Genomic DNA, 12,181 nt, shown 5'->3' on the forward strand with positions numbered 1-12,181 from the left:
GAGGGTGATTCTTCACCTTGATAATAGATATGTATACTTGAAATTTAGGGGTGAGCAGCAGGTTCCCGACAGGCGGCAGGTAGCACCCCTATTGAAATTTGCATAGAAGGTAACTCCTCAAATAGTGGTTTCTCCAGATAACTTGATTGCATGTGCTTTGCTTAGGAGGTGATTCCTCATCATGCACAAACATATGTGCTCCCATATCTTTTCTATAAAACTGTGCATTACATATTTCCATGCATAATCTCTCATTAACAGTCTTGTCATATCTGTTTAATCTACTTATGGTTTCGTTTATCGGAACCTTAGCCTTTTATGCAGAGGTAGCCCCAGGATAGGTTCTCGAGGAAGAATAACTGATCCTGCCTGAGTGATATTAAGAGAGGTCTGTCTTTGTTAATAGTTGTTTGTATTATTTCATGCTTGGTCTGTTGCACCTGGATATAGGAAATGAACATATGATATTGTGTAATATTATTTGGAAAGTGGCATTGACATATATATGAATATTTTTTTAATGAATGAATCTAATTTCAGTTTAGACATATGGTACAAATAACAATTAGTCTCTACATAAATCTCTACTTATTCTATTGCGATATATTTATTTATTTATTTACATATGCATTTCTTTGTGAAAATTGACACTTATTCTTGATCAAGTTTCGGGGTATTGCCAACCAGCTAGCACCTTGAGTATAACTAGTGAGGTATCAATTTTTCAAATCTTAAAATCGGTGTATATCAATTCAGTTACACCCATATATAGAAGTATTGTGCAGCCCCAAAATTAATCTAAACCTTGCTCAGACACGATGTCAATAATAAAGGAAAATAATAGATATATATAATATTTTTTTTATAAATGTATAAAAATATTTTAAATAAAAGATTGATAAATGATATTTATAGTCATAGAGTGCGCAATTGATATATATTATTTTAATAAAAAGTGAGTAAATACGATATCCACATAAAGTTAAATATTTTAAAATTAAATTTTATTTTTTTAAAAAAAGAAATATACAACACTGATACAATACATAATTGTATTTAGAGAAAATATATTTACAATCGTGAATTATACAACCGTCGTGTAATCACTTTGAAAAAAGTGAATAAAATATGAGAATCACATGAAAAAAAATTAATTTTTTTAATAGTAGATCTTATTATTTTTCAAAATGATTATGCAGCATTTACGCATTTCACGATTATATATAAAATTACTCTCATATCTAATATTACTTAAATGAGAAATACTGGACATCAGTCGGAAGCCGCAGCACACCTCATATATATATATATATATATATATATTTTTCACTCAATCGGCTTCCGGCTGATGATGCACAAATTAATTCTACTTAAATATTCTCGATCTTACAAAAGAAAACAATTTGGTGTGCTCACTTTTTTTCCGTTTAAAAGCCGAAAACCACTGAGATAGTCATCTAGTTCAAAAAAATAAAAATTCTGAAACCCCGTTCTCTCCCCCGCGTCGTCTCCCCGCATCTCCGCCAAGCAGCACTGTTCGGCGGCGTCAGCTCAGGTGGGTCTCCTTCCTGCCCTCTCCCGTTCGCCTCTACCCGCCGACTCTGTCTCTGTCTTTGTCTCTCTCCCTCTCCTGGTTTTGGGCGAAAAATATAAATGTTTACTGTTACAGCTGCCTCCACCGTCGTCTGGACTCAAGCGCCGCTACGTACATCCGCCCGAGAAGCCCCTCCCGCGTCTCCAGACTCCAGGTAAGTCCCACAGCCATTCTCCTCTTTCCCTCGTATTCATGACGTGCCCTAACCGAACTTGTTGAAAAATCCCTAGATTGATCCGCCCCACCCACCTTCGACGCCTTCCACCGCCACTCGGCCTGTGACACCGCAAGAAACACGTGCCGGAATATAGGTAATCTCGTGCTTCTCTATGTCTCTGTGGTTGATATGCCCACCGAGGAGGCTGTGTGATTGATTCCCGGATGCCCATTTTTTGTGCCCCTGAGCTGAATTTTTCTCTTGTTTGTTAATATCGGTTGTGATGGCTGGTTCTACCCATTTGTGTCCCTTAGTTGTGTTTGTATGTGTGGATTTTCCCTTATTGGTGGCAGAACCTTTTGGTAATTTCTTCCTTCTGCAAATGCATCCTTTAGTTCAGTTTTTATTAACGATGAACGCAAACATTTTAATCAACTTAAACAAAGATCTGCTCCATAGTGCATGCAAGACCCACATAAAAGCCAAGAGTTAGCACGTCCTTCTTAACTTCTCTGGTCTTTGGGCTGATAATGCTATAGGCTCTGTTTCAGTAAAGTTCAACCAACTCTGGTAAGCAACTTGCTCTCTATCAATTTTGATGAACTCGACTGTTTCTGGCATATATGTACTTTTTTATCTATTAAGACTTCAAATATCACGTTTCTAGATATGAAAATTTAGTTCACTCACTTAAGACGAGACACTGTTCTCAGACACCCGGTGCCAATCAAAAAATAAAAAATTTAGTTCACTCACTTAGATATTGATTACATATCATTTCAAATTCTTTCCCGGTATGTTATAGTGAAATGAAAGTCAGAAACTGAATTTAAACAATTTAAAACTTATATATAGTGAGTAAAGGAAGTGTAGCGTGGTTTCAGATATCATTCCATGCACTTTCGTTTTAGCCAGGATATTTCTGAAACTATTCCTATTGTACTAACAAACCTCAGCACTTCATGCCTATATACCTAGCTTCATTACCCTGGAGCATGTCTTGTGCAGCAAAGAAGTATTAGTAACTAGGAAGATTATTATATACAAACCTCACGTCTGATTAAAACTTGGTGTTCACTCTTGCTTGGAACCCTTTTCCACTGGTGAAAAACAGAAAGAAGAAAAAAAGAATAAAACATTGGTGGTGCCAGTTTGTGTTGCACATATCTGATTATTAATGGTTACTCATTTGGACCAAGGAAAACAAAGATGGTTATGTGCTTGCTCTTAAACCACGGGTACCCAAATATTCCGTTCTATTGCCTAAACCGGAATGACCCCTGGAATGGAAATCGAAACTTGCACAGTACTAATTCATTATTTCAGTTCAGATGCCAAATAATTTTGAAATACTAAAGAAAAATTCTAATGTTCACTGTCTAGATATTTGTTTCAAGAAAAGAAATAAATTACAAACTTGTATTGATTTTACTACTTGTTGATTTTTGAATTTTTTTTTCAGGTATTAATTATATTGATTGTCTAAACAAGGTCTGACAAAAATGCGGGGATATGATAGAGATGTAAGCAGACTTGGATTTTTGTTGAATTCATTATTATGTTCGAACTCTTCTGTTGTGGTGACATTTTCACATTGGTTATGATGATATAGGAATTGCATGGAGAAGTTGAAGATTATTATGAGTATGAGGAGGAAGGGTCAGAGCTAGAGGAAGATCCTGGAGAGGGGGAGAAGGGATATGAAGAGGAAGATCCAAAGCCTACCAGGGAGGAATTAGAGTATCTAGAGTTGAGGCAAAGATTGAAAGAGCAAATCAGAAAGCAGATGAAAAAGGATAATGATACTTCTATAAATGTAAATGGTTCAAATGAGAAGAAGAATAAGAAACTTCCATATGATAAGTAAGTATGTGCCCATTTCTCTTAATATGACATAACTTCATTTTCTACTAGTTTAACATGGAATTTCCCTTCTTTCTGATGTTTCTTGGCTTTTGGGGGCTTGCATTGTCACTTGTTGTTTTGGACTTTTCAATAATAACAGAGTACTTTCAATTAATATCATGCCACAAGGACTTTGATGTATTTCTCCTGTTTTGTTCATTCCTCTTGGTAGTTGGCATGGATCGTGTGGATCTCTGCAGGGAATTTGCTTTTGCATTCTTTATTCTTTACCAATGAACTAATAAACTTTGAAGCGGTTTTCAAGCTCATCAGGAATTGTCATTTGAAAAACCATGGAATCAATCTGTGTTTTTCAGGTATAGTTGTGATTGTGTTGTTTGGCTGCTTTTTATGCATTCCACATTAACTGGTGGCAAGATTGATGGCACCTGAACTTGTAATGTGACATTTAGTTGCTCCTCAAAAGCAATTTGGATAAAGAAATAAAGATTTATGTATTACTTGATTTAATTACATACAAACTAGCCTAAATTAGTTGGCCTATAAGCTTTCAATTTTTGACACTAAGAAAAAAAAATTATTTTGCTGTTTTTTTTTTTCAGATTGACTATATATGCTTCTCGGGTGAGGCTTACAGAGTATTTTACATGGTCACACCCAGCCCAGAAATCTGGGTATTTTTTGAATTGTAGGCCCACGGGCCTAATTAATTTTCTGCTTATTTTGTTATTGTTTTTGTATGGGTGAATTTTAATTGTTGATTGGATTCCAGATTTGTTTTTGGTAGAAATGTGTTATTTGAGGTAAGTTTTCAACGAGAAACCTTGCCTAACATGATCCCTATGCAGTTGGAAACTTCCTAATCTGTCACAGCTGGCTTATTATGTCAAAAACCCTAGAAACCACTAAGTCTTGCAGCTGCCGACCATTAGGACTGAATAAGTAAAGTTTTATGATGTAGAGTTATGGAAATAGCATGTAAATCACCTATTCAAGCTGTAATAATTAGGAAATTCACCATGAAGAGGCGTCTGATATATTTGGATTGAATTAGGAAGATCTTCCTTTTATACTAGAGGTTGACCTGAGTTTTGAAGATGTCACAACAGCTGACAGCAAGTATATTAAGGCCATTAATGGCTGCCGACTCATAGGGACCATATTAGGAAGTTCCTCCCACCAATATTCAAGGAAAATCTTCCTAGAATCATGCTGAAAATCCCATATTCTTCTCTCAATCCATAACTGCCAGCCCCTCCAGATTTGACTCCTATTGAAATTTCCAGATTTCCCTCATGACATCAAGGCTGCCAATAAACCCTAGTATATTTTAAATAAATTTCGAAATAAGGAGCTGCCATGATTATACGAGCAGCCCTTGTGCCCATTTATCACCCTTAGGTCCAGAAACACTAAATCTCTTTTCTACCCAAGTAATTGGGTGTTTTCTTTTTAACCCCTAGGGGTTGGCTCAAGTGGTAAAAGCCTTGGGCTTGGGGTTATGCTTCTCCTAGGTCTAAGGTTCAAATCCCCTTGGGTGCAAACAATCTCTAGGGGCATTGGGCTGGGGATTTTCCCCTTGAATTACTCGATGTGCACTTGCGGGAAACTTTTTGCCGATAAAAAAAACATTAGGTGTTTTCTTTGGTATATTTACTGTGTACTTGGGCTACATCTATTATTATGTTTCAATAATATTTTATTATACCTATCCAAAACCCTAGCTATCATCCATTTATACTAACCCTAGCAGCATTTCAAGCCTATTAACCAACAAGGCAGCAATAGAGAAACCACCTGGCCCTGACTTTATCACCCAGCAGCCAAGAGGCACCCCCATGCACCTTTATTCTCAAAAGTCACCAAGAGAAGAAACTACAGCCCCTCTCCTCCATATCTTGCCACTCTCTTCTCTGTCTACACAAGGATTCCTGTGGCAGACCAGTCACTGCCACCCTAGGTAAGATGCAGTCCCACGAGCACCCTCTCTTCTTCTTCTAGAAAATTGGGTTGATTCGCAAGAGATTGCACAATTAATAAAACACAAAGAATTATTAAACAAACCATGTCTTGAACAAACATAATCAAAGTTTTCAAACAAACTAAATTAAGAAAGTTGTCATAATGTAAAATTAAACTAAGACGCCTGGAACCAATATCATCATACTACTTCATCTAAGCTTGGCCCGTTTGCTCGCCTCATTGTCTTCCTCACCTGGGTCATTAAAAACATAAAACAAAACTAAAACAACTCAAATACTCAATAAGAAACCCACCATATGATTTCAATGGCATGAACCTACATGATTTTCTTCTCTATAATGTGCATACCTAGCCTAGTGGCTGCTTTTTGAATTCTCTTCTAGAACTCTGCATATGGCTTTGCCTATTCTTTGATCAATATAATTTGTTTACTTATAAAAAGAAAAGAAAAGAAACCCACCATAAGTAAACATAAGGTTTTTCATAAAATATTTCATGCTTGAGAGAATTAAAATCTTGACTATTTACACTAATGCTTATGGTATGCATGACTTAGAAATATTATCTTCATTATCTTGTTTCAACTTATTTTGACAGGCCAATACACCTTAATCGTGTTTGCTAGGTTGTGTATCGGTTCCACATCCTATGGCCATAAGGGGAACTGCTAATCTGATCATAACATATTGTGGCGGACCACACTTAGGTCTGTGGCTTGCACATCCACCCATAACTACATTGGTACCATGCATCTCTATGACCATCTTTTTTTTATTGGCATCAAGTTTCCGAGAACAGCGTCCTGACTAATTCCAGGGGTGCACACACGGCCCTCGGCAAGGATTTTCCCTCAAGTGCACCTCGGGTAATTCAAGGAGAAAATCCCTTAGTTCGATAGCCCTTAGAGATTGTTTGCACCCAAGAGGATTTGAACCTTAGACCTTGGAGGGAGCATACCACCAAGACCAAGACCTTTACCTGTTGAGCCAACCCCTAGGGCCATCTTATTAATCATGATATTTATTTACTATATCATATGATCAGCTTCAAATGCTCGGGACGGGATGAGGGACCTGCTTTTGATTTTCGGAAATGGGGTTCGGGGACGTGAGGGAGGGAGGGAGGCGTGAGGGATGAGGGGGAGTCTCTGTCGTCTAGAGTTTCAAATGGCTGTCGCTTGGTTTCGTGTTTTGGTTTTTATTTTTAAATGAACCATGTGGCATGGCCACGTCAATGGGGCAAAACGAGCAGTATAAGTGAGGTGGCCCGGTATGAACTCAACCTTGGTTGGGAAAATGTGAGAAACCACCCAACTTCTAGAAATACTAAGAATCAAGGTTGCTGCCAGCAACCTAGACAGCACCTAGAACCCTACTTGTACCAAGTATTGCTTGTAAAAGGGCTTAGAAACATGCATAACAGATTCCTATACATGCTACTTTGACATCATAGGCTACACACAACACATGCTGTCAGGAGCCTGACAGCATCACAATGCCATACAGCTAGTAAAATCATGGATTTCGTGTTCGACGTGTCTAGAGTTAAGCGACACACTTACATGCATTGCAACCACTCACAGCATGCAAATTGTTTTAAGTATGGATTGACATGGAATATGTTTATAATTTAATAGCTGCTTGAGTTAAGTGCTTATTTGATTCTCAAAGTGCATTTACATGTGCTCATGTTTGTTAGTAACGTCTTCTACTGTAATGGATACAGTATTTGTGTATATATCCTTGAATGGAATGTTGAAATGCAAATATCTATGGTACTTTGGTGAGCTTTGTTGCATGAACATGGACAAATGACTTGATGTCAGCATGACATGGGCCCATAAAATGATATGCTTTTAATGTCTAATGTTTTATTATGTTTACAGTTTTGTATAATATTCCAGGTAATATCTAATTTTGCTTATTTATGCAGTTTTGGATCCTTCTTTGGCCCTTCTCAACCAGTAATTGCCCAAAGAGTAATACAAGAAAGCAAGTCATTGTTAGAAACTGACCATTTGGCATCCAGGCTTTCGAACTCCCTCCATGGCGTATGTACTGTAAACCTCAGATGTGAGATATGTTATTGGAATGTATGCAGCAAATCTGATCTGTCTCAAGCTGTCGTATACATATTGATGGAGGGTTTTGAATCAACGTTGAGGGTACCACATTTGGGCATGCATCCAAAGTGATTATGCAGTGTACCTTTGGTCATTTATTTGCAATATTTTTAATAATCTGTTGATTTACTAGAAAGTTTGGTGCATTCAAGAGAATGAAATGCTTTTACATAAAATAAATTTTATATAAACTGATTCTGTGAGGTTGACTTGTAGATGAGGTTCAGGGAAATTGCCTTTGGACATATGAGAAGTTAGGTGTTTAGTGGCATAACTCAGAAGTTTGAGACCCTTTTATTTGGGATGTTTGTTGGTTGTTATGCCAGAAATGGTATCAAACTTTCTTTGTACTATTATATTTGATTGAAATGACTTTTGTCAATGACATCTAGCATTTTGAAAGATGATTATGAAAGAACTTTCCACTGGAGGATTGTAATATGCATTGAATTCTAGTCCCATTACTTCTAAATTCACAAATTTTGTGCTTGTAAATATTTGGTTTTGGATAGAAACGCATTCTTTCTGGTTCTTATTATTTCTACCCTCTTTTATTGCCAATTTAAATATTTCTTTTTCTATTAAACTGTCTCCTTTGGCCGTTTAGTCCCTTTCCTCCGACAACAGTTCGTATTTAGTTTGCAGAAATAAATGCTTTTCAAATGTAATTACTTCTCGATGTTTCTTCTTTGCCTGGTGAGAGACAATTTTTCCGTGTTCTTTGTCCTAGAAACAATTATTAATTTTATGATTCTGTATTCTAATATTCTAGAATTTGGCTCACTTATAAAAAAAAATATTCTAGAATTTGGCTTGCGTGGTCCAGATGTGTGTGCGCTGAATGCAAGCAGTCTGAAGTTTGTATATTGTTGTTAACTTCATATTATGTGTGGTTTTTATCTTGATTACCTTCCCCGTCCTTGCAGCACAAAAAGGACACTTCAACGTCTAAAGGGCCAAAACTTGGATCGCGTTACCAGCTACCGAAAGTAAAAAATGAGGTATGCATAGAGCAGTCTGTTTTGTACATTTACAAGTATATGCGAGTCCTTTTCACCCATGCAATAAGTTTTCTATTTATGCAGTTAAAGACTAAAGTCGAAAAACTGAAGGATACAAGAGATTATTCATTCCTATTATCCGACGATGCAGAGCTTCCTGCTTCTTCTAAAGAGCCTCCGCCTAGAAATGTGTCCTTTCCAAATCATGGTCATGGTGTGTTACTGCTTCACTACCTCTTGCTCTAATGTACTTATATCAAACTATTTCATTGAGAAAACTTATGAAGGGTTTTTGCTGATGTTGAAGAGGCACGAGCATCTCATGTGCCAACGAAGAAGAGTAAAGAAGCTTCGGGCAACAGTGGCAGACATGAAGTAAGGAAAACTGTTTCTATGAATGGTCAGTTCTATTCTAAACCGGGGTCCAAGTTGACATCTGCTAGTAAGACAGCAGATTCTAGAAAACAACTCGGTAGCAACATTGGGAATGGGCCAGGCCGGCCTGTGGGGCCAAAAGCCTTGCCTTTAAAGAACCCTGTTGCTACCATGGACAAGAAGGCTGCCATGGAGAAGAAAGTTTCTGCACCAGCTGCAAAAAATTCCTTGCCTGGAGTGCAGAGATCATCTTCACAAGTGCACTCATCTGCTCCAAAGCAGCCCCTAGAACAAAAAAAGGGACAACAAGAGTCTAATAAATCTAAAATGGTGCAAAAACAGCCATTGACATCGTCAAAACCAAAGGTTTGTGCCCACTCTTTGTGCGCACACACACACTTGTACAACTCCATGTTGCCCTTTCAGTTCTTTTTGCGAAATTTTACATGGCAGTAATTTGCAAAGATTCACAATGTCTACTCCCTTTCATGTAATGTCAACAGATGAACAAGCCACAAAAGCAAATTTCATCATATCCGACTTCCAGGGACCATCGACCCTTGAAAAAGCCAAGGCCTGTGAGTCGGTATTCTGATGATGACGATGATGGTGTAAAAGCCATCAGTATGATCAGACAAATGTTCAGGTATAGAGTTTTCTTTCACTATCTATTTAATACTGTGTCATTGGGCAGCATGTTGGAAGAAGTCAGTTTGATTTCAAAAATTCTGCAGCAGGAAACTCAATCTTCTGACTATTTTTTTCCTTTGCTCTCCTACATTATATGCTGAGGTTCTTATGGAAAAGACAATTGTTTTGTATAAGTATGGTATTGAAAGTGGCATTCATTTTGTCTTTTGTCAGAGTTGTAAAACGTTAAACAGAACTGCCAATTTATGTGGAAAAAAATGGGGCGTTGATTGTTATTTTGTGGACATTGGGGTAGACCTAAAGTCAACCCAGGCTAAAACAGAATAGCCAATTGTGGCAGCTACTTTAATGCTTTTGTGTTGGAATTAAATGGGTAAAAAATGAAGACAAATAGCTGCATGCCTGACATCTGACGAGTGAACTGGTGAAATCTTTATTAGGTACAATCCCAACAGATACAAGGATGATGGTGATGATAGTGATATGGAGGCAAACTTTGCGGATATAATGAGGGAGGAGAAAAGAAGGTTTGTATTGTTTCACTTTTGCTTGATTGAGACACTGTTCATATCTTCTCCTATTTGATGAAATCATGTTCACTTTCATTCCTACCCTTCCTTTCTCTGGATTGGGGAAAAAAAAAACTATATGTTTCTGTTGCCCGAGCTATTTCTTTTTTCCTATTTTTTTTTTAAATTTATTTCCTTTTTTCTCTATTACAGTGCAAAAATTGCAAGGGAGGAGGATGAAGAGCAACTTAGATTGATAGAGGAAGAAGAAGAAAGAGAGCGGCTGGCACGGTTGAGAAAATTAAAAAGGCGTTAGCTGGGCCAGGATTGATCAATGGAACGTCGTTTAGGACATTTGTCTGCTTAATTAAGTTCCTATTCATTTTGTATCACCATTTTGTTTATATATATATATATACATATATTTAATTTTATGCAAAAGTTGCTTAATGATAGTGCCGATAAATTCTTCAATTTTAGGGTTAAGATGTTGCCAAAGTTCGATGTGCTTTCGGCAAAATATTTTAAACTCATGCAAACCAACAAAAGACGACAGTGATCTTTTCTATCATCACAAAATGTAAGATCCGTTTGGATGATGAATTGAGATGGTTTGTGAATAGTAGTAAGATTATTAGTGAAATTAGATATGATGACGTGAGATGGTTTTATCTTACTTCTATATCCAAACGGATCCTAAGTTGTAAATAACTAAGATAATATAAATATGAATATAAGAAATGAAAGTGGGGCCAATGAATGGTTTGGATAACATGTTATAGGTGGACTATAATAATTGATTGAGAGTTCCATTCAATGCTACTTGGTTTGGAGCGTATGTTGGGCATGGCTCCCAATACAGGAGACTCGAAAGGAAATGGAAAAGAATCCCTTGTGAAATACACATTGCTTGTAAGGTTGGCATGTGTGACTCTCTGGTCAAAAGAGGGAGAAGGTAAAAAATTGTTGTGGTTGGAGGGTTATTATAGCTAATGGTGATCTGCAAATGACAATGGATATACACTTTTAAGTACTCTAAGAGTGGGGTCCATCGTGAAAATATTAGTAAGTCTAATACTCGTAAACATTAAGTCATTATGTAAAAAATATACATAGGCCTTTTCATTCATAATTCTTCATTCCTCTACATATATTACATAAAACATTTATTTCTTTCATAACATATTACCAGGTGGAGTTTTTCTTTAAGCCATTCTTATAACTAAATATTGAAGCCATATATTTCAAAATCATGTACTAGGATTTTGCAATTTTATAACCTATGCTCTAAAATTAATCAAAATTCCTCATATTTGTCTACAGAACCCAAATACATAACATAAATTCAACGTACAAGTTATTAAATAACATAACAATATTTAGGTAAGCTAAAAATAAGGTCCATAACTAGCAAATCCTCTTACCCAACATTAGATAACTCCACATTTACAAATCTGGAGTAGATGGATTCTCTGAAAGAGTAAGAAATGTAAGGGGTGAGCCATCGCGCGCTCAGTAAGTAATGTAGTTAATGGGGGTTGAGGAAATGAAAGTTTTATTATACCCATATCATCTACCACAAAAATATATTACCTACCACATGACAATGGAAAAATCACCAATAGAGGTACAAGGACATCTAAAATACCATACAGATATCATAATATTTTATATCTCACATATATCAATATGCCACACAAACGTCATGGATACCACACACATAGATATCAATGTCATGGGTAGATAGATAAAACATATTACTTGGCTCCCAAAAGAATTATATCGAGATATTTGAGATATAACTAACAAGTACGATTCACACAATGTATCCACGGCGGTAAGTAGGTCATAGAGTTGGAAAAAAAAAAAGGCGAGAGAAAAACCTAGGAGAGAGAAAATGTCGCCACCCTCACCCATCGTAGA

At 36.7% G+C, this 12,181-nt stretch overlaps 1 protein-coding gene across 2 annotated transcripts; it reads left to right on the top strand.

Moving 5' to 3' along the window:
• Nucleotides 1–1,446: 1,446 nt before the first annotated feature.
• Nucleotides 1,447–10,815, top strand: LOC108980103 (protein spt2-like). Of its 2 annotated transcripts, XM_018950918.2 has the most exons (12): nt 1,447–1,555; nt 1,670–1,748; nt 1,825–1,905; nt 3,214–3,274; nt 3,364–3,614; nt 7,533–7,650; nt 8,649–8,723; nt 8,808–8,937; nt 9,031–9,464; nt 9,602–9,744; nt 10,190–10,276; nt 10,472–10,815. In XM_018950918.2, the coding sequence occupies exons 4-12, from the start codon at nt 3,254–3,256 to the stop codon at nt 10,572–10,574; spliced, it is 1,362 nt and encodes a 453-aa protein (XP_018806463.2). In that variant the 5' UTR covers nt 1,447–1,555; nt 1,670–1,748; nt 1,825–1,905; nt 3,214–3,253; the 3' UTR covers nt 10,575–10,815. The 2 variants fall into 2 exon arrangements, with proteins under 2 accessions (XP_018806463.2, XP_018806466.2); XM_018950921.2 differs by lacking the exons at nt 1,447–1,555; nt 1,670–1,748; nt 1,825–1,905; nt 3,214–3,274 and having other exon boundaries at nt 3,457–3,618; nt 10,472–10,814.
• The last annotated feature ends 1,366 nt before the right edge of the window (nt 10,816–12,181 follow it).

Source organism: Juglans regia, chromosome 9 (assembly GCF_001411555.2).
Source record: "Juglans regia cultivar Chandler chromosome 9, Walnut 2.0, whole genome shotgun sequence".
Taxonomy (NCBI): domain Eukaryota; kingdom Viridiplantae; phylum Streptophyta; class Magnoliopsida; order Fagales; family Juglandaceae; genus Juglans; species Juglans regia.

Excerpts from the sequence above, each read along its gene's own strand:
- LOC108980103 (XM_018950918.2), top strand. The coding sequence starts at position 3,254 with ATGCGGGGATATGATAGAGAT. Across the intron at positions 3,275-3,363 it reads TGCGGGGATATGATAGAGAT|GAATTGCATGGAGAAGTTGA; the intron begins GTAAGCAGACTT and ends ATGATGATATAG. Across the intron at positions 9,745-10,189 it reads ATGATCAGACAAATGTTCAG|GTACAATCCCAACAGATACA; the intron begins GTATAGAGTTTT and ends AATCTTTATTAG.